The sequence below is a fragment of the Melozone crissalis genome, unplaced genomic scaffold, assembly GCF_028551555.1.
Source record: "Melozone crissalis strain CALT ecotype California unplaced genomic scaffold, PUWL_Pcris_2 ptg000006l_1, whole genome shotgun sequence".
Classification (NCBI taxonomy): Eukaryota; Metazoa; Chordata; class Aves; order Passeriformes; family Passerellidae; genus Melozone; species Melozone crissalis.
The window spans coordinates 33,237,995-33,259,609 of record NW_026535784.1 but is presented as its reverse complement, the minus strand read 5'-3'; the positions used below and the strand labels follow the sequence as shown (position 1 = coordinate 33,259,609).

At 36.3% G+C, this 21,615-nt stretch overlaps 1 protein-coding gene across 1 annotated transcript in view; it reads left to right on the top strand.

Moving 5' to 3' along the window:
- Positions 1-21,615, top strand: part of TLL1 (tolloid like 1) — a 123,722-nt gene that overhangs the window by 33,663 nt on the left and 68,444 nt on the right. Inside the window, exon 2 of the mRNA XM_054295679.1 lies at positions 21,292-21,402. Within this exon, the coding sequence (XP_054151654.1) occupies positions 21,292-21,402 (111 nt within the window). The remainder of the gene's footprint in view (positions 1-21,291; positions 21,403-21,615) is intronic.

Here is a 21,615-nt window from a genome sequence, read left to right as displayed (position 1 = left end):
AAATTTGGAGGGGAAAAGACCCTGGAGCTAAAAAACCACTCTTTCATAATTCCCATCCAATTTTATTCAGATGTAATTGAGTTTAAACAGTTCAGTTTAGACACCCAATTTCCCTTCACTTGATTTTTTTTCTCAGGAAACTGGTTTCAGCCTGCCAAATCCGTGTTTGAACGTGGCTGTTCCAGGGCGAGGGTCCCAGGCTGCCACAAAAGCACTGGACTGCATTATGCTGGGAGCTGACAGAGCAAGATGATTTGGAGGGAAGCAATTTAGTGAAGTCCTGCCTCCCATCCTTAGCTCCATCAGCCTCTCTAGAATACCTCCTGGGAGAAAAGGTTCTCACAATTGCTGGGAAACTTGGAGAAGCAGACAGCCTGAGCAGGCTATCTCCATTAAACCACAGTCTCTTTTCCCTCCTTTGGGGGCACAAATATGTGGCACAGATCCCACCTCCAGAGTGGGAGAAAAGAGTGGGATAAATGGAGCCCTGGCTCCCCTGACTGAGGTAGGAGGTAGCACTCAGCTCCATGAGCCCTCTCCCTCTCTGGGATAAGGCCTTCCTCTGTTGCCAATTGAGTTCCTGCATCTCAGCTGACAGAAGTCTCTGCTGTAATTTCAGGCTGAGACGCGTGATGATGGGTGCATGGCCCTTGTTGCTGGCCCTGCTAGAAACTGACTTACTACTTTTTAAAGAAAAAGCTAGGAAATGACTTTAAAATAGTTTTTACCTGTTTTGCAACTATACGTAATAGAAACATATTATGACATTATCCTCGATGTTGCAAATTATTTTGTTTTCAAAAATAATCCTACAATAGAAAAGAATTAAAAGATCTGTATATCTTTTGTGTCTAAATTTAGATTCTTTTGCTGTAAAGATTTTTTTCCCCCTAATCAAAGTGTATCATAATACAAGGCCCCAAAACAGGAAGCACGGTGCAGTACTTTATTTTACCTTTCTTTTAAGGGATTAACTTATGTGAAATATCATGGGAGAGATGGAAGAGTTTCAGCTCCTCCAAATGGTTTTTTTCAAACGTGCACTCTCAATGAAGTTTAGATACAAAGAAAACTAAACATAACCATGAAGACTGCTGTATTTGCAAAACAGCCTTAGTGTTATATCTGTTTCTTGAATTCATTAGTTAAGGACTTTTGGCAGAAAACTCTGTGAGTTTTACTAGTGAGATAGTCTTACATTTTATAGTGGTGAAATGTACAACAATGGCTAGATACTTATCATCTTTACAGAAAATTGTCTTAATGAGTTACACTATCGCTTTCTTTTCAGAAAGAGTAGTTTTTAAATTCATTTTTATCTAAATGAAAGGTCATCTGAGCGTACAGTTCAGATTAATTTTTCTTCCAAACAAAATACCATTAAATTTTAGTATTGCCAGGTATTCCTGTCCATGTTATTGTGAGGAAAGACATGATGTGAATATTTGGCTGTCAGCTCATCTGATACTATCTTTTCTATTAAAGAGCAGAATGCACATTGCCAACCTTTTGTTATCTAGTTTCCCGACTGCAGCACAGCGTCGGGTTCTGCCAAACTGGCTTACGTTTGTTAAGTGCTCACCATGGACTTTAGTTATCTTTTCCTGGTAGTCTGCATCCTGCCACTTAGCTGTAAATGTCACACACTCTTCTTCATTCATGCTTCCTACTAGGAGTTAGTTTTATTGAAATTGTGTGCAGAAATATGCAAGTGGGCAGGAGAGAAATATTAAATTTATTCTAGCCATAGGTGCTGCTGAACAGGCTTCTGTCGGGAAGAGGTAAAAAATAAGTTGTTTCTCTAGATGGTTGTACCCTGTCTGGTGAGTGGAAAAATGGGGAAAGACCCATTAAAAAAGTGCAAATGTAGAAAATTAAAAAAAAATTATTCTGATACCTTAAAGCATAATTAGTGTGGACTAGTCTTTTTTCTGTATTTACATAACATATATCTAAATTTAACTTTTATATTTTAGCTGCAGGTATTGATTTTTCAGATGTAATCTTTCCCTGGAATTAAAGAGAGGACAGAAATAATAGAAACACAACAGAAGTCAGTATATGAAATGCTAAAAATTTGTTACCATTTAACTGGTTGCAGGATATGCTCCTTTTAAGTATCTGATCTGCTGACAGATTGAAACTATACTGTAAAGTACACCATCAAACTAACTCCTTGGTACTTCTGAATAATACTTCACTATAAATCTCCAAGAGGTTTTGCATTTTAGGACATTTTACTGCAAGTAAAATCTTGTTATACATCCACACAGAAGATATTATCTAAGATTAGAAAAAAATGTTATTTTGTCTCAAACCAAGTGAAAGATAATTTTCAAAATATTTCCATAACAGGGAAGAAATTCCATGTACTCAGAGGGGGAGAAAAACCCAATCCAACAAAACTCCTAAGACATCTTATTGTGAAAGCAAACTGCCTTTACATTATTCTGAAGAATGTAAAAAATCATAATATTCAATAGCACAGCATACCTTTGTGTGATAACTGTGTGCTTTTGACTGTTACAGAAGGAGTGTAGGATGCAACTCTTGGAAAAGGTGTGTACATAGCTGCACACTAGTGTACTCTAACTGATATTTACTGGTGGAAATCAAACATTTTTCTCCTGTAGCTACCTATCCCTAAGTATTTGTTATGTTTTAAAACTTGTTCAACAATTTTTCTTTTGTCTGATTTTATTATGGTGACACAAATTTCTGTTAAGGATTTACTTTTCTTTTTTCCCTCTAAACCTAAGCTACCTTCTTTTTCAAACTAATCAGACCAAAGGCTCAGTCTTTCTCTTTTTCCTGCCAAGTGCAGACGTGAGAATTTTGCTTTGTTTTAGTATTTCTCTGCTGAAGATGAGGGTGCTTCTGGGAGTTGCAATTTCAGTAAATATCTTCTTCAGTGGTGCGTTGTTAATATCGTTTGTACAGTGCTCCATGTTAAATTTCATCTCATTGATTATCATAATACAGAATTGCCTCAGAAGTTTAGTTCTGCCCCAGTGGAAAATACCAAAGATTCCATTCCTGAAAGCTGCTTTTGCTTCACTGACAGATGACTTTGCTAGATCAAATAGGATGATAGGAAAAACACAGGATCAAAATGGTTCATTTATCTGTCCATCATGTATAGCCAAGAGATTTCTGCTTTTCAGATAACTTTACCACAAGTCAAATCTTGTTATATGTGGGGTTTTTTTGTGATTACCTTAAGGATCATGAGATGACTGTGAATCTTTACTGTCATTTCCTATGCCATTCAGAAAAATAACGTATATTTCTGTCAAGGCAACTTAAACCAGATGTTAAGAATTTGTCCTGTCTCTTCAATTCAGAATTTATATAGGTTTTTAAGGTATTTTGTAGATCTATTTTGTAGATCCATGGTAGAAAGTACTGGGAAGCATGCTGATCATACCATACAAAATTACTCCAGCTGGTACCAATTGTGGTCTGAAGTGGCACAGCCACATTTTGGTGGCAGCAGCTTTTGTTGTCAGCTGTAGAATGCCCACTCACTATCTGCTTGCCACAAGTACCCTAAAAAGTTTTGGGGTGAAGTTCTTCTGCAAAGCATCAGGCATCAAGGACAGCCAAAAGATGCCAGACCCATGAAACACAGGCTGTCTTGTTAATGTGTTTGTACTGATCTCTCACTGAGCAGTGAGAAGGAAAATGTTCTGTCAGTTTGTGTGTGTCAATTAAAGCATGATATGAAAACTGCCTTTTGTGACTGCTGGGATGCATTTTCTACATTTGTTAAACATCAAAAGATGTTTACAACAAGAAGTTTACTTATAAGGAATGGACAGTAGAGAGCAGGTTTCTAAAATCTCTGGAAAGTGTATATTTGACCTTAATAGATATATAAAAAAAGGTGTGAAATTTATCCTCTGAAAGAGATAAAAGAGATTCCACATGGTCTTCAGCGATGAAGCTTATTAGAGCTCTCTGTTATTTTGATTGCCCATGCCAGATGTTTTACATACAGCTGTCTTGAAATTGAGATAATTTGTCATTCCAGAACATGATATTGGTGTTTTCTTTGTTTAAGAAACTACTTAAGTTTTGTTGGCTGCTACTTCTGATAAACTCATATAAGAGTGATTTTGTTTTCTCATTGTCTCTTTTCCAACCAACTGTGTCTTTTGTCCTGCCTCCAAGGGGAGGCTTTACTCTTCTGTGGGATCTGTAGAGCAATGACAGTTGTTTCTCTTACCTTTATGCTCAGGGATAGGAGTTCAGTAACCATAAAATGAGTATTTTGAATTGGTAATTCACTTATTCTTACCATCACATCAAGCACTTATACTTTTGACTGCCTACTACAATTCTGTCCAGTCCCTTGCTTTCTATTATCTTAAGGTGGCAAAGGGTGTATTTGCAACTCACTTTTTTCGGGAGTGTGGAATATAGTCTCATTCTTGATGAGCTACAGATAAAAACTGGTGGAGTGATGATTAATGATTAACAAAGCTAATGATCATTGCTACACTGTAAATGCCTTCCCATCTCCAGCATGCCTTATTCCATAACAATGTCTTATGTCCAGTTTGATCTGCCCTGCTACCAATCTCTGTTTTCTTTGCCATTTGTCAGTGGAACTAAGAGAAGTCACATGGTGAATAAGCTTCTTCTCTTTACTGTTTGAATGGTGATAAAATAATTTAACATTTTTTCTGTTACATTTTATATATAGTGACTTCCTCAGGTCTCTCGTTGTACCTTGAAAAATCATTAGCCTGAGTCCCTTATGAACCTGTTCCAGCCTGTCAGCATTCTGTTGAGAGAGCATACTTGAAAGCTGAACTAACTGTTCTGCCAATGGCCTACTAAGTTTGTTTGGCAGGTGAAATATCTACTGTTCTTTTGTACCATTTGCCTGCTAAAATAGCTTACACTTCTGGGGCTGCAATATTGCCCTGAAAATCATGTTTGCTGTTTGCCTGGTTATTCACCATTCTGCTAATTCCGTGTTGTATTGGTAAGTGGATCGTTAGCAATTCCTCTTGTGTCTGTCCAGCTGCATCCCCAGTGAACCCTGGCCTTTTTCCCAGCTCTCTCCCTTGTTGTTTTCTATTGCTTGCCAATTTGATAAGATACCAGGCAGGTTCTGTTTGATCCACGTGCCTAATATTTCTCTGATGAGGTGGACAGAGGTATGAACAGTGATAATGTGGTCTCTCAGTTGTCAGTGAAGGCACGCTCTCCTTGGCTGCTGTTGAACCAAACTGTTGATTTTTAGGCTGTATGTCATGCAAACTCACAATCCTTTTTGAGAGTTTGTTTTCTAGGATATATCTGCTTCCTATAATGTGATCTACATTCTTCACAGGTACATGCACCTGTGTGCCCCTGTTCTGAATGTAAAAATGAGTTTTCTAAAATGCACCCGAGTTCGCTGGGAACTCTTGTTTGGACAGTTGTGGTTTCAGTTTAGCAAGAAGTCCAGGTCACACTGCATTTAGGACTTGTGTCTCCATTGTAGTTAATGTAGCCCCATACTAAATGCTGACTTTTTTCGTAAATGTTTCTCTGTATTTTTCTAGTTGAAAAGTAGTTGTATAGCTTTAAGCAAAGAGATGACTTGCAAGAAAATAGATGCAGATGAATGATAATTCTTCGTACCTAATTGTGCCTTCTTTTGTCCAAATGCCATTTTAATCAATATAATATGAATGATTCTAACTAATGGTTGTAATATGACGATAACAGCTTCAGTTGTGTATGGAAGAAACATTTTGTTTCTGACATAAAAGTGTGATATAGCTACCAAATTAAAGACATAGTTAGTTCATCCCTCTCTCTTTTATTAAGCTAGAGATTTAGAAGTATTAGAGTAATTATTTTTATCTTTGAGTGTAAAGTTTTTCTGATAAGTTGACTCCAGCTGGCATCATGCCTTTCTCTAAAAGTCCACTTATCTTCATTACTTTGCTGGTAATTTTAAGCTATCTGCATCTTGCTGTGCAGTACAACTTCAATCCTAATTATCATCATTAATATTAATATTAATATTACGATGTTATCAGTTAAATGCTTATACAGAATTTTATTGCATGGTAGGAATTCCAGTGAAACTATCACAAAATTTTACTCTCTGGCTTGATGTATTTTAAACTCTTATAGTAGGAATGGTCTCTACATTTGCATTTGTGGTATTGGTTTATGAAAATTGAGTGGTAGTGCTAACCTATTTTTCAAAAGATAGGTCTAAAGCCAAGTAAGAAAGGTCAGCTTTAAATTGAAAGACTCACAGGAAAAGTTTTCAGTAGGAACAGTGAAAAAAATATACTGTTCTCAGAGTGGTACTTGATAAGTTATGGGAAGCTTCATGCCATAAAGTTGGTGTGCCAGCAGGGATCTGAATTTAGTAGCTCAACCAGATGCATATTTATGTTTACAGAACTTCAAAGTGAAATCTTTTTATTGTATTGATAAGTACTGTGTTGTTGAAACAGTGAACTTCTGGATATTCCACATGAAAATTTTGATTGAATACATGGTTGAACTTTTATTTTGGATACTATTATACTAAGAAACTGAAAGTGACAAGGAAAAGAAAATAAAAAGTATAGTGTTCATGAGCTAGGTTCTGTTTTATAATTTCATGGTTTATGTTTTGCAGTTTAAATAAAAGAAAATTCCAATAAGACAGACTAACCAAAAATAGTGACTTTGATTTTAATTCTGTTTTTGAAACACAGAGAATGAGAAAAATCCATGTACCAAATGTAAAGCAGTGTAATCATTAGAAAGAAAGGTTATTTTCCCACTCCCATGCTGGAACTAACATTAGATTCCAAATTGAAAATACCATATTTGTTGATCTGGTGACAATAGTCAGGCAGATGATGTTTTTGTGGTGGCACATGAAGCTTTGCTGAGGCTGGGGGCTGTGGGTGCTCTTTAAAGAGCACCAGTGCAGTGCTTCAGGAGAGAGAGATGCTGTGCAACACCTGCCAGGTGGGGACAGGCTGGTTGTCACCATCAGCTCAGCAGTAGCACTGCTCTTTATTAGCACAGGCTGCGGAGCCAGCAATGGCTGTTGCGTTTTGCCTTTCAGGTGCTTTGTTAGTACTGAAGGATCCCTGTGCAGTTACCAGAGTGAACTATTTCCTTGAGGTTATTGTCTCATTTTATCAAGATAATTTATTTCAGTGCAAATCCAATAAATACCTCTTGAGATATCACAGATTGATAAAAATAGGTGGGATCAATCAAGTAACTCAGGCATAGGACTGGGAATAGAAGTATTGGTTTTGGTAACTTGGAAGCTTTTTGGTGTTTTCTTCCAAATGGACTGAACTGTTGCAGGTGGAGTAGCACTGATATCCATTTTGTAAATTTTTCTTTTAATCTCCTGAAACCCATACTCCATAGATCTTTCATTTCCTGTATTTTCTCATGATTTCTAGGAACCTTGCAATCCTTTCTATGCAGTCTTGAGCTCTAAGGTTCTAGCTCACTTTCTCTAGGTCACAGAAATGTGAAGTACCCTTTGTCAAAGCCAAACAAGCATTCAGAAAAAAAAAATCCAACCCCCAAATCCCTCCTGCCAATTTCAGCTCTGATGCCTTAAGTTGCTCCAGAATGCTTTCCTGTCCTGACAGATGTTCCTCCCATGTTTTATGAAAACAAATGAAGTCATTTTAGCACATGAAGATATCTTCTGTTCTCAACCTTTGTGTTAGGTCATTTACTGCTCTCTGAAGTGTCCCTTGTGCATTCAGGATTTTCTAACACATTCATCAAAGTTAAAAGCTATGCTTCTTACTTTTGTCTGCCATGGAAAAAACAATTAACTCCTGTAGCAAAGGATTTTTCTTTTTTCTTTTTTTTCAACATTGTCTTGTAGATTACATGACAATTTTCTTCTATCCCCATTCTGCCTTATATATTTTTTTGGTATTTGTTAGTTCTAAGATTAATCTGTCAGTCCTTCAGTTGAAAATGAACATGACATTTCTGAAAGATTCTGGTGATGTGTTTCTACTGATTTGTACTAAAAAGCTGACTATCTTTAAATATCTATCTATAAATGTGGTTCTTTTTTTCCTGTTCAGGTATAGAAAGAAATGTACTTTAAGAACAAGTGCAAGAATAATTTATAAATCATGCCACTTGTTTTCACAGTAGTGAAGGTGCTTCTAGATGACACTTGTATAGATTAGTTTTTATATTCCATCTGGATGACTTATCTACATGAATCCCTTGTGTTTATACCAGTAATAGTCGTGTTATGATAATCTTTTTTTTATTTTTGGGATCTGAGTTTTTGGGAATATCTAATAACTGAATAACTTACAGTTTTCATAAGAGGGCTGTGATATTACAGTTCTTTAATAAATGAAGCAGTATTCATGCTACCAATCCACAATCTGAACTCTTGTCTTCCTAAAAGAACTTCAAACAGATCAGTTTTTATAAAATGACAGTCCGTGGATATTTTAGTTGTGAACAGAAAATTTAAAGCATTTGTTTCCAAACATAGGGAGTGACCCAGGATCATTCACCTGAAATCTTATCTGTCCCAAAATACACTGTATTATTTGAGCACTCTCATATTCAAAGACCAGTGCCTTAAAGAGCTCTGCTTTAGACCACTGGCTCAGCAAATCTTACTGGTTTGTTCTTTATTAGGTATTCTGTTTTCAGTTACTCTTATATTAACTTGGGGAAACACAGCAAGTGTGTGTACTGACACAGTTTGTACGTGAGGAACGTGGATTGGAGGATTACAATTTACAGAGCAGAATTCATATGAGAAGAGATAGTGGGTAGAAGAAAGCATGTTTTGTATGTCTGGCTTTTTTTTCCTCCCACATGTGGAACACAAATCTCTCAAATATTTACAGGAGAATGCTTTTTGATAATAAAGGATTTGTCTCCAGCACCATGTCCAAGACTTAAATGAAAATGGTTTTTACAGTAATAATACATATGGTCTGCTTAAGGGGTAAGTGATACAATAGCATGTTTTCTGACTGCTCTTTACTTGGTCAAGTGCTTTTCCTTGGTTTTCTACATATTCATGTTTATTTCTGAACTGTTTGCTTTGAAAGCGTAAAAGAATAAAGAAAGAAGATCACTTAGGAGTTAAAGAACCTACTACAGTTCTGTGTTTCTAAAATGTTAATAGTGAAGGAAATTTGAAATTTTAGATCTTTAGTGCCATAGGCTAAACAGCAATCCTCTGAAAAGGTTAGTATTTAATTTGGCATATTTGCTCTGAATGTTAGCTATATTAAATATTTGTATTTTCTGTGAGCTTGAAAGAAGCTTAGTATTTTCAGCATCTTGTGTAATTCCTATTTCCAGAGATCTATTAAGAGGTTATTTAAGGTCACCACTGTGTTGCTGTCAAAAGCCACAGCCCTCAAAGCCAGCAGACCATGCTAGCCCAGGGTGAGCTGGCTAGAAACATCATGTTTGGCTCATGTACTTTGTTTCAGCAGCTGAATTGTAAAAAGACATCTGAAAACGCTCTGAGAATAATTTAGGCAGTAACGTCTTTATTAATTAAGAAACAAATCCATTAAAAAAATTTAAATACTTAGTATCTTTCTTCTCTGTATTTGTGCAAACAGCAGCTGCAATTAAGGCTGTTGTAGCTGAGAGGGGAGCAGCAGTGTCTGCGAGTGGGATGGCAAATGGACCCTGGGACGCTGTTCCTGCTAACATATGGGCTGCTATTAGAAAGGAGCACGAGAAATCTGCTGGTGAGCAGTGCTTGAGGAGCTGCAGTGCCTTAATGAAGGCAAGAAGAGAAGAATAATTGACATGGAGAGCAAGACAGGATGTGTTATTTGAATTGGCCCTTTGGTGTTCAGTTTGACATGCAAGCTAAAATGCCCTATAAAATGAGGGTCAGCATGAGGCTGACTTTATGGAAATAGCCTAACCAAGGTGTAACTGTGTGCTTTCTTTTAAGATTTGTGAAATTTTTGAACTTTCACATAGCTACCATTTTACACCACAGAATCATCTGTCTTTAGATTCATGGGACTCAGGTGTTTCTCACCAGAGGATTGATTTTACTTTGCTTGTGATGCATCAGCCTGATAATCAGCTACAAACAAGCAGCAAACTGTAAGTCCTTATGAAAATCCCACTGCAAATTTGCACAATTTAACCTAATCAATTTGTGGCAGCCTGGAGGTGGCAATAGTGGTTGCAGCCTCACAAGTCTGGGGATAAATATGGTCTTGCAAGGAAATTATAGGCACAGGAGAAAGCTGAAGTTGTGTATTTTTTTGTTGTCCTCTCCCCTGCCTCCCCCGCTTGAGTTCTGTGGATGACACTTGAATTACCACTGTGCCAAAAACTAGGAAATGAGTAAGTGTGGACTCAGTGCCATAATCCTCTTCAGAGCAGGGCGGGGATTCTGCTGGCTTGCAGCAGAGTACTTGCAGAAAGTTAATACTCTTTTCTGGTTAGAAACAAGGATTTTAAAAAGCTTTTAGCAGTTTTGCTGGATAGTGCTTTTCAAGAGCAAACAAATAAATGCAAAGATGAAATGAGGTTTCATTGTTGCCATCAAGAGGCAAAATATTACAACGATGGAATAAGTTCTGTCTCAAGTATTCTCATGGCTAAAATTGCTCAGAATAATAAGCTATGTAAGAATCAGATGTATCAAATATTAAATTTACTTAATAACTTGGTATTAGGCATTGGACAACATCAATACTTTTCCACTGTACATTTACTGTCACTTCACTAACTCTGAAGCTCATTTTTCACTTTCTCTTTTGCTTGCTGTGTCCAAAAAATAATCAGCAGCTGTACAGAGTCTCCATGGGAAAATAAAACCCAACCACTTAAATTACAAAGGGGGGAGGGAGAGGGAGGAAACAGTATTCAGAGGCAAGCAAGGAAAATAGTTGTGATGCATGAGACTCATCATTTCTATATTAGATTACATGAATTGGATGATACAGAGCTAAGGAATCAGCCTTCAACTTTTTAGCTTTATTGATTAAAATTTGTACTCTGGTAAGAAAAAAATGTGGTAGGAGACAACTACTGAATATGAAGACAGAAATGTAGAATTGCCTTGGTCCAATACCCAGAACTGACTGTATTAAGCACTGGATCACTGCCAAAAAAAGCAGCATTAAGAGCTATTTAGCTATTTCTTTCCTTGTCTTTTTCACAGAGCCAAGTCACAGAATGATGTGCTAAAATATGAGATGGAATGACTTAAGTGAGCTTCAGACAAAAATGATGGAAACAGGAAGCTGCAGCTGATAATGAAAATCACTTCTGAAACCTATAATAGGGGTTTATTTATATACAGTTTAATAATTCTCCATGTTTAAATATAAAATGATGCAAATGGAGCAATATTTATTTCATGTGGTATGTTGACAACCTTGATCCTAAATGCCAGATAATCCCTGAGATATGCACTTCCCTTTCTGTGCCATTTGGCTTTCAGTATAAATCTTTGGTTGCATTGAATGATTATTCAGGATTTTCTGTTTTCAAGGTACTACTTTAGCCTACTTGGGGTTTTCTGTATGTGAGAAAATGAACATTTTTTTCATTTCCCATAGATGAGGGGAAGGTACAGAAGGGGAGGGTTTCCACATATATCAGTGCTGCTTTATTGTAACATTATTGTGGCATGCTTCTTATGCTCTAATGCCAAGTTATAAAGAAAGTGTTGCTGTGGCTTCTTATTGTCATAGCAGAACAAAATTATTAGGAGAGTTCTCTCCCTAATTCCTGAGCTCCTTATCCCCTTCTACTCCATAGTAACTACTTATAACACTAGAGGAAATATGTTATGGTTGTGGAATTTCTTGAAGACTGGTATTGCTAGAGCCAGATAGCTTATCTAAGTAGTTATTCATTTTTAAATTTTTTTTATTATTATGTTTCCTCTCCCTAGATTCCTGCTGCTGCTACCCTCTCAGGGTTGCTGTGCAATGCTTGTGCTCTGCTGATTTTGCATGATTTTGCTGTCCTTGTACCAGGATTCCTTCAGGGGGAACCATTCATATCTGACTTGCCTGAGTGTTGTGGAACAAGATGCTTACAAAGGTGTATGACCAGGAAACCACTACTCCCCTGTAGTGTATAAAAATTTAATCCTTCATCTTATCAGAAACAATAATTTTTTTACTTAGTTTTGTGATTACTGTCACTGAAACGCTGGGATGTTAAATTGAAGTTGAGATCAAACTGATTTGCCCATACCAGCAGTGGTCTATTAATGTATAAATGTTTTATTAATTTTGTTCTTCATCTTTGAAAGGGATTTTATTATCTGAAATCATTACAATTCAATAATACCCCAATTCCATGGAATGGTTTGGAAGCTACCTTTTTTCTTTTCTCAAGTCTGCATGTTGGAAAAGCATATAAACGATTTTACCTCTATTTTTTTAGCTACTTAACTAATCTTTTGACTTGTGCCATGCATTATCTGTTAGCTTGTAATTCACTTGGTTTGGTGGTGATATTCTGTTTTCTTGGTGTTTGAATGAAAATGTCTAAGACTTGCATCTGTGGGGAGGCCTTGTGCAGCTGCTGTGTCTGTCTCAGCCCTAACAGCTGTTTCATGTAGGTGGCACACTCAGACTGACAACTTTCTTTCCAACAAGGATTTTTCTCCATTCATCTATATTTGGCTTATTTCTGAAGTTATCCATTTCCCTATTCTCTAAGTAACTGAAATAATTAAACTCTGTTCTTAATTTCAGAAGAAATGACAATTTTTTCTTTCCAGTCTTAAATATTTATGAGTTTCCAATATTTTAAAAAAAGATTTCACTTTCATAATTTTGCTGCATCGAGTTTTTTTTTTTTTCTGTTGTAAGAAAGTATAGCCAAGTAATTAATTTTGTAAATCTTTACCCTAAGGCTATCCAAGGTAATGAAATTTCAAACTAAAATGAAGGTGAATATTACAGCATCATAGTGGTCACACAGGACTATCTGGGGTAATCATGACTGTTGTGACAATACAGATCTGAATTTGCCCCTGGTGTATTTTTGTAGCCTCCTTAAGAAAGCTAGCTATAGCAGAAGAACTCAGCATTTGCAGGTGTCTGGGAACAGCAAAAAACCCTCATGACCTGTCAGCTTCTTTTCCTATGCCAGAACTCACAGAGAGTTATCACTAAATTGAAGTTCAGCTCATACTGCTGCAATGGTTTCTGCTAGGGGTGGTGAGCAACTTTCCCAGAAAGATGGAGAATTGTTTTCTCCACTCTGCTGTTCAGTGGCAGAATGAGTAACAGGGCCAGGAAATGATGGTTTTCTTGCATGTGGTTTCACATAAAGCAATTCAGCCTTTGCTGTGGTAGCAAACATTATCTGTGATTGCCCTATATTTTTGGCACTCATGGATCTTCCCAGGAGTCACTGGTTTCTTGCTATGGCTTTCCTTTCAAAGTTAATAACCACTCTGAAGAAAGCCTCATGTTTCAATTTATTTTTTCTTAAGCTTCTAACTGTTTCTGCATACTAAAAACTTGGAATAGTAGAGAATTATTAAAGACATATTAATAGTAGGATGGATAAGTGGGTGTCCTTGAGATGATTTCTCGGTAGCTTTGCTTTGCCAATATCTGGCCAGAGGCAGTTATGAGTGGTGAATAAAGTTCTCTGTGTAGCTGCTTGTTTTGCCAGCAGTGTGCAGGCACCTTTACTGTTTGCTGAGCAGTGTCCTCTGCCTTCAGTTCAGTGGTTACCCCATTCTATGAGGAATCGATTTTACCAGCTACAAAGCACATGTGGTGTTGATGATGATCTCACACAAAAAAAGAAAATAGTTACTGAAAGTCAGGAAGCTTGCCAGGCTGAGCAGCTTAACCAAGAACAAAACCTTTCACAGAGTAGCTGTTGCAATATTGAAGAGCTTGTCCTCAAAACGCACTGCAATAAGTTCAGGAGTAAAGCTTGTCCTTTTACCAAGATTGCAACTTCTATCAGAATTGTCTTTGCTTTTTTAAGTTTTTATTTTTATTTTACTAACATTAAAGAAATATGAAAATTGTCACTAAAAAAAAGCAGAAGGAAAATGGATTTGAAAAAAATCACTATTTTGAAATTAAGAACTAAATAAAAACTGGAACTAGCTCAGAGTAAATATCGGTAAATTGAGATTTATCTGTGCCATGAAGACACATATTTAATAAATTAGTGTCTCCTTTCAAAAAGATCAAGCTCTACAAGTGTCTCTTTTGGTAAGTGAAGGTTCTACAAGAGAAGGGTGTCATAGTTATTCCATTTTCCTCATGAATATTGCTTTATATCAGAGGTGTTTCCTGCTTTGAAGAATCAGCACATGGCCCAGTGCTGTGTGCCACCTGCCCTGTGATGTGACTGCCATGCTCCTGGAAGGGCTGTCTGGAACGAGTTCACTCTGTAGGATGGTGGATGGCTTTCCAGCAATTATTTCTCTTCTCCTGCCTTTGGCTCTACAGCTGTTTTTGTGTCCCCAGTCAGGTTCTATAGGGCTACTTTTTTGTCCTAGTCAGGTCAGTTTGGCAGTCACTTCCTAGAAATAATGTGGAATGGCTGTAGTGAAATGCTGGATACCTCAGATGGGACTCCTAAGTGTAACTTGTGAGCAGCGATAGGGAGTTAGTTCCCTGTTAGTTGCCCTGTCTTGTTTTAATGATTTCTAAGAGAAATATATTGTGCCTGAATATCCCAATAGGGAGGTTGTTTTGCCAACATCTTACCTATAAATGTGAACACATGGTCAAAGGAAGGAAGGAAGCCAGAAGTGTTGTCCATGGGGAGCGCTGGGAAGATTTCTAGGGGTGGATGACATGAGACATTGGTGAGTTGCAGGTAATGCTGTCAACATGGAAATAGTGCCATAAAAAATGCTAGTAAATTGCATTAAAATTTGTTATTCTGAGGCTACATCACTACCACATACAAGCTAGCTGATTTCTGGATAGCTTTGTGTGTCCGTGTGAGCTGTTGTCAAGGGATGCCACATTTAAAAGTATGCAGGAGTGAATTTCCAACTGGTGTGCAGTCTGGAGGTGTTTAAAGTATTCAATCATCATAATTTTGTTTTCTGATAGAAGTGGAAATGATACATTGCTTAGGGAAAATTGTTTTCTAATTGTGCGTTTGAAAAATAGAATTGGTTATGAGTGTTGATGAACTTGCTATTTTATGTAATTTATGTGGAAACATGGAAGCAGCCTGTCAGAAGTGTTAGATCCCTTTTCAGGTGTGCCTATGTGACCTTTTCAAGTATATAAGTTATTTCAGTATATATCTATTATTTCAGTGACAATTGCTTAGAGTTGTGCAGATTTGGAAATGCTGCATGCTGAAAATCACGAAATAGCTAATTTTTGATGTGTCTTTGAAAATAGGCTACCTTGGTCTTTTATTTTATGCTGTTAAAATTTCACTTAACTTCCCTTCTCTGACATACTTTTGTCCAATAAAAGGGCAAATTGATTTGGATAATTATTTAACAATTGATTAAATTAACTTTCACTTGAAAGTTTTGTGGGCTCTGTATGGCAATGTGGAAATTTATTGCACAGTTACAGCTGAAGGTAGCACTTGTGATGAGAAATGATAGCACAGCACACAGTATGGTGTGCTGTGTTATGCTCATGGTTGTGCCCAAGATCTTTTGCTGTTTATTTGCCCTTTGTCTTGTTCTCAGTTAGATAATTTCTAAAAAAAAGAAGTGTATTGCACCTGAAAATCTTGCAAATACTGAAATGATTTGAAGACAATGATAATACAGAATAAGGTTAGTTACAGTAGTGTATGTTGCTGTCCTTGTAATGAGGTAAAATTGTCTTTACTTATTTAGCTTTAATCATTCCATTTTCTGTTCAGATTTAGAGGCAGTTATGCAAGTTGTGAACGGATTGTATGGAATAGAGTGACTCACCAAGACAGAACATAGTGCTCATAGCTGTGTTGGTACAGGGAAGTGCTCAATGACTCAGCTATAGAAGAGTCTGCTAATTAGAGCTGCTGTGCATGTGGATTTAGATGAATATCTGCCCTGAAGCTGTCCAGCACACTTTCTGACACCTCCTGCTGCATGAATTACTGGGCAGGCTTTTTGTGTTGGGCATATCACCTTTAAGGATGTTAAAGAAGCTCATCAGATTTCCTTGTTATGCCTTGCAGTTTTCTGTTTATTTAATATTTTTGTTGTCCGTTCTTGGCAGCTGCTGCAATGGGGATGAAGCACGAACTCTTTGTGCTTTGCCCTCCCAGTAGCATACCAAAATTTGAGACTTTGCTTTTGAAATGTCTTCTAGTATTTCCTTAATCCTTTCATTGGTATCTTCTCGGTATAGGAGTAATCCCTCTGTCAAAATTCTGTCTACTCACAGGACAAGCTCACAGTTTACAGCTCAGTTTACATTTCAGTTTGGGAAGGTCTCAGTTGAACATGTTTCTAGCCTGAGGAGTCATCAGACCAAATGAGGCCCTGGGAATGGTTTCTGGGTGGTGTTGGTCTCTGCGGGCAAGCTGAGTGCTCCCGACCTACCCCAAGGTCAAGTTGGTTTTCTTTGACTGTCCTGCTGTGCTGTAGGGACAAACACCAGCAATCCCAACTTGCATTTTTTGTTGTTACTAATATTGGTATGAATGCTAGCAGGAATATATTTTATTAAAAAATGGCCGCTTACGATTTGAGTTTTAAAAAGCAAAATTGTAGGAGGAACTGTGCTGCTTAAAGTAGATAAATATTTTATTGCAGTTATAAGAACATACTCCTGTCTATGTTTTGTAGACTTACATGTTAATTGAAATTTCAATTCCTAGAATGAGCCATCCTACTACATATTGCAGCCCTATGGTATTTAGCAAATAATTTCTTTCTTCCAGACGTCTTGAAAGTTGTGAAAGATGCTTTTATTGTCACTGTATATGCTCATTGACTCATACCATGTGTGTACATCTATAAACATAATATAGTTCAACTCTCTTTTTTGAAAATTGTACAACCAACTTATTTTCCTGTTTGTTTAGTGCTGGTGAGCTAATTGGCTACATGTTGCAAACTTGTCTGCTTTTGTGGCAGTGTTTTGTCTTTATAAGACCTTTTAGAAAGTGCTGTTTAACTGAGAGCTTTTGAGTTGTGTGAAAGCAGAGCAGAACTGCATCTGCTGGTTAAGTGTCTTCTCTATTTTAACAGCTCCACAAAAATCCTTCTCCACTGTTGCAGGAAAACATGTATTTACTGCATAACCAGGTTTCGTCCACCTTTCAGAAACTGCTGCGTGTATTTTCGCTGTTGAATTTGTTTAAGTGTATCATATTGGGTCCATATAAAACATATGAAAATAGAAAACAAAACCAAAAACTACCTGGCATGATATTGTCTTTATCAAGTGCTGGACAAAAAGGTCCATTTTCTTTTTTCTTAAGAACCTTTATATAATAAAAGCTATTTGGATTATTTTTTCTCTGCAATTAATACTGTTTCAGATATTCAACAGATATTTCTTAAGTTCACTTGCCGTCTTACATTTTCAAAATAAACAAAAAAGCCATCTGTAATATCAAGTTTTTGTGATCACTGAAAAAATAGGTAGGATAAGAGATAATATGACACAGCCTTAAATAAGTAGAGGTACATTAAGTTCTGTTTGGATCACTTTAAAAGTTTTTCTATTCATGTGTTTCAGTTTTATTTCCTTGCCTAGTCAATTGATTATCAGATTCGTGTTAATTTTCCAGATGAAACATATTAATTAAATATGTGTGAAAAATGACTGAACAGCTGAACTGATCAAGTCTGTCAGAAGTTCCTTGGAGGGAGCTACTAAAGCTCTTAATCCTAACATGCTCTTAGCAAAGCCTTTAACATCATGCCTTGCATACCCAAACAATCCTCTGCTTGCTTTCTGTAACGTTAACATTGGTTTGTGACATGATGAAGTATACAGAGTGACTTCTTCAGATGGTTTCAGGCCATAAAAGCTTTAAGGCAGGAAATAAAACTATGGTCTTCTTTTGTTACACAGTATTTTGATGCCTTAACTGGCATTCCCAAAAATTAAAGGATATTTTTAATAGTTATGGGGGATAATTTTTAAACCTTTTTGATAATTCTGTTGGGGTTGTGCTTTAGGCTTTGAAGGGCACAATTAATATTCAGTGCAGGCCTTTAATTGGAAAAAAGGTGAAATTTTAAAAAACAATTATCAGCTCCCTTTTTGTTTCAGTTGATGATTGCTTGGACTACATTGACATTAAAGAACATCCAGTAAACTGTTGTTTCTTTTGCTAGGTAAAGTTAAATTAATTCAGAAGATCAGAGGTGTAGTTCAGTAAAAATAGAGTGACACTTATTAAATTGTTGCTAAAGTCAAATGAGATCTTTTTATCAAGTTTTCTGTGTTTGGCATGTTTATTGCCTTCTGCAAAACAGAATTGCCTTGAGTAAAATGAGCCAGTGGCCTGAAGAAAGTTCCAAACTTTCCATTGTATTTTAATCAAATAATTTTACCTATTTCTGATCTTAGTGGTTACTCATATTTCTTTAGTATGTGTCTGTGATTGGTCACACATTTGTTTATGCTTACGTGGCACTTGTATCAGGACTTATTATTATATTACTGTGGTTATATTATTGGTAAACTCAACCTGGTCCTTGATTGCTAATCAAAAAGAAGATAACGCACCAGATGCTTAACAAAAATAGCTTTCTTTTCCTTTCTAAGGCAACAAAGTTACTCCACACTGCCTGAACACTATGGTATATCTTACATATGTACACATAAATTTGATGATTTTATGTCAGACAAATTCACATGAATTAGTATTTCTATTTGAATTTTCATCTTTAAGTGAATGTTACCACAGTGAAGTGGTAGAAGTCATAAAGATGCATTACCAGGACTAGGGCAGATATTTTCCTTTTTCTGCTTTATTGTTAGTAGGAAGTTTGATTTGCCTTGGGTTTTCCTATTTATATATCAGTATTACACACAGAAACCAAAGTGATTTCTACTAATGCATTTCTGTCAGCGGGCTATCTTTTGCATCATCCTTTGTTAATTTGGAATCTTCCTCTTCTTAACTCTCAATATCACCAGGAAAGAAAAGTGGCCTTGCTACTAAGCTTTAGCACTTCATTGAGTTTGGTGTGGGCAATCTGTATGACTTCTGCTGGGGCACCTTGTGTCTCTATAGACAGAAATGTTAATAGTTTCTTCCTTTTACAACTTTGTTCTGATTGTTCAAGTTTGCAATCTGTCCATGTGCTTATACAGAGGTCCCCATTATGAATGGCATTCAACAGAAAACTCCAGAAGATGTTTATAAAAGTAAATAATATTTAGCTCAAGCAGATGGAGACTACTGACTGTCTTCTTTCACTGTTCAAAACCCTGATAATATGAGATTTTTTTTTCCAAGGAGCTTAAGGGAAAAGAGACACAAACATCTTGAGCTGTCACTGGCTTTGTGTCTTGATGGATGTGATGATAAAACCATCACTGGTGAGAACAGGTTAGCTAGAGGAAGGATGTCCCCAGTGTGTCCAACGTGAGCATGAGAACAGTGACCCTTGGAAGGATAGTGTTTCACAATGTGCTAGACTGAACAGTTTCAGTAATTGTCTCAAGTGCTTGTGGTTTCAAAGAACCATTATCTTGTGTAAAAAAATTGTGTGTAGAAATATTAATATTTGGAGGAAACATAAAATGTTGTTTTTGCTGTGAATTGAAAGATTCATTTTTAATTTCACTAATAATTTCATTGTTAGCACTGTGCAGATGGTCTGGGGATGTTTTATAGGTACTTTACAAGACAAGGTAAAGTCAGTGAACATAATTTCTCATAGGTGCCTTTTGTTCAGGAAAAATCATGTAAACTGGAGGAGGCGACACAATATCTTGGACTCGTTTAAAATACCAATCTTTTTGCTTAAGTAAAAACTATTTTTTTAAAGTGGGTTTAATTCAACACCAATAATGTGAGCAACTTATTCTGAGAAATGGGTAACTTTTGCAGCAATATGAAACTACTGTGATGAGAATATTGTCTGATGAGTGGTCTTTAAAATGTGATATAAAAAGCAAACAGAGAAGAAGAAGAAGAATACATTTAACAGCAATGTTTAGGATCAGTGTGAATGGAGGAAGACTAGAGTTTGATTTGGACTTTGGACTAGGGTTTATTTGGGTAGAAGCGAAGACAGTTTTCTGTAGAACTGTGTAACAAACAACCAAGCAGTTACTGATGTCTCCCTCGATGGGAGACAGAAGGAAAGGAGTTGAAGATGAAATCGAGATTGAATCCAGGGGTTTTGTGACTCTGAGGGAACAGGAAAAGGAGGAATTTGGATAAAGATGATAAACAACCACTTCTGTTAATTGGTACATGCTTTGTTGTCTTCATTCCCAGTAGTTGAGAATATGGCTGTTGAGTTCAGGTTTAATGCTAAGTTTAAATTGGCAGGGAGATCTCAGGATACAATCTCTGCAGAAATAGGTGGAGATGAAAGTTTGAGGTTATAGATCTCAAATTCCTGGAAGTGGGATTGTATCATGGTCCACTGAGTTGTAGAGGCAACTTAGGGAAGATGAGTTACCTATGAAGAAATGAAAAAGAAAAAACCTGAAAGAAAAAGAAAAGGGAGAAGAAGAAATCCACCAAAAAGGCAAAGGAAGGTTAAAAAGTGATTGGAGTTTGAAAAGTAAAGAATTTGAAAGCATCCTAATTGTGAGATTAACTACAAAAGGAAAGCATACAAATAAATTGAGGGGAGAATAAAAAAATAAAGGGTTTAAGGGTTTTTCTTTTCTCAGTTTAACAGAAAACAGATTTAATGATCTGAGCAGAACATAATGTAATATAGAAAGCAACTGAAACATAATGAAAACTCCTTCAATAATTACTGTTTTCAGAAAGATGTTAGGAAACGTAAAGGTTCTGTTCTGTCAGAAATGTATATATTTTACTTCATAGTTCAAATATTGACATCTCAGAGTCTTTTATACTTTTTTGTACTTACATAGAGAAAACTACATGCTAAAAAATTATTTATAGAATGACTCTAGATTTGTTACTGCATTTAGGTAATGTACAATGAAACCAAATAGACGAAGGTTCTGGAATAAGTTATTAGTCTTTTACTAGGTAGTTTTCTTATTTTCTCTGCATAAAACTGTAGATCAGTAAGGAAATATATGTGATGTAAATATATATCTGTCATATACTTTCCCAAAAGTTGTAAACATGGCATTATATTCTTCAGATTGGCTTTATTGTCCAATAATTCTTTAATTAAATTGAGCTCTTTTTTATTTAAAGCTGTCTTTTGGGGAGATATTGCCTTAGATGATGAAGACTTAAAAATCTTTCAAATTGACAGGACGATTGACCTTACGCAGCACTCCAACGAAAGACTTGGCCATAACACAGGTATGCTATTTCAAACTTGTTTTAATTTATTTTTCCTGTTAGTTAATTCTGAAGACAATTTGTGTTTTAAATGTGCAAAGTCAGTATAATGTCTTGGATAACTTTAGTTTACACTTTAAAAAGTTGTTAAACAAAAGCTATAGATTCACATTAGGGAAAAGAGAAGCAAAACATTTAATTTTATTCCAGCATTTCTGTTTAAAAATGTCTTGT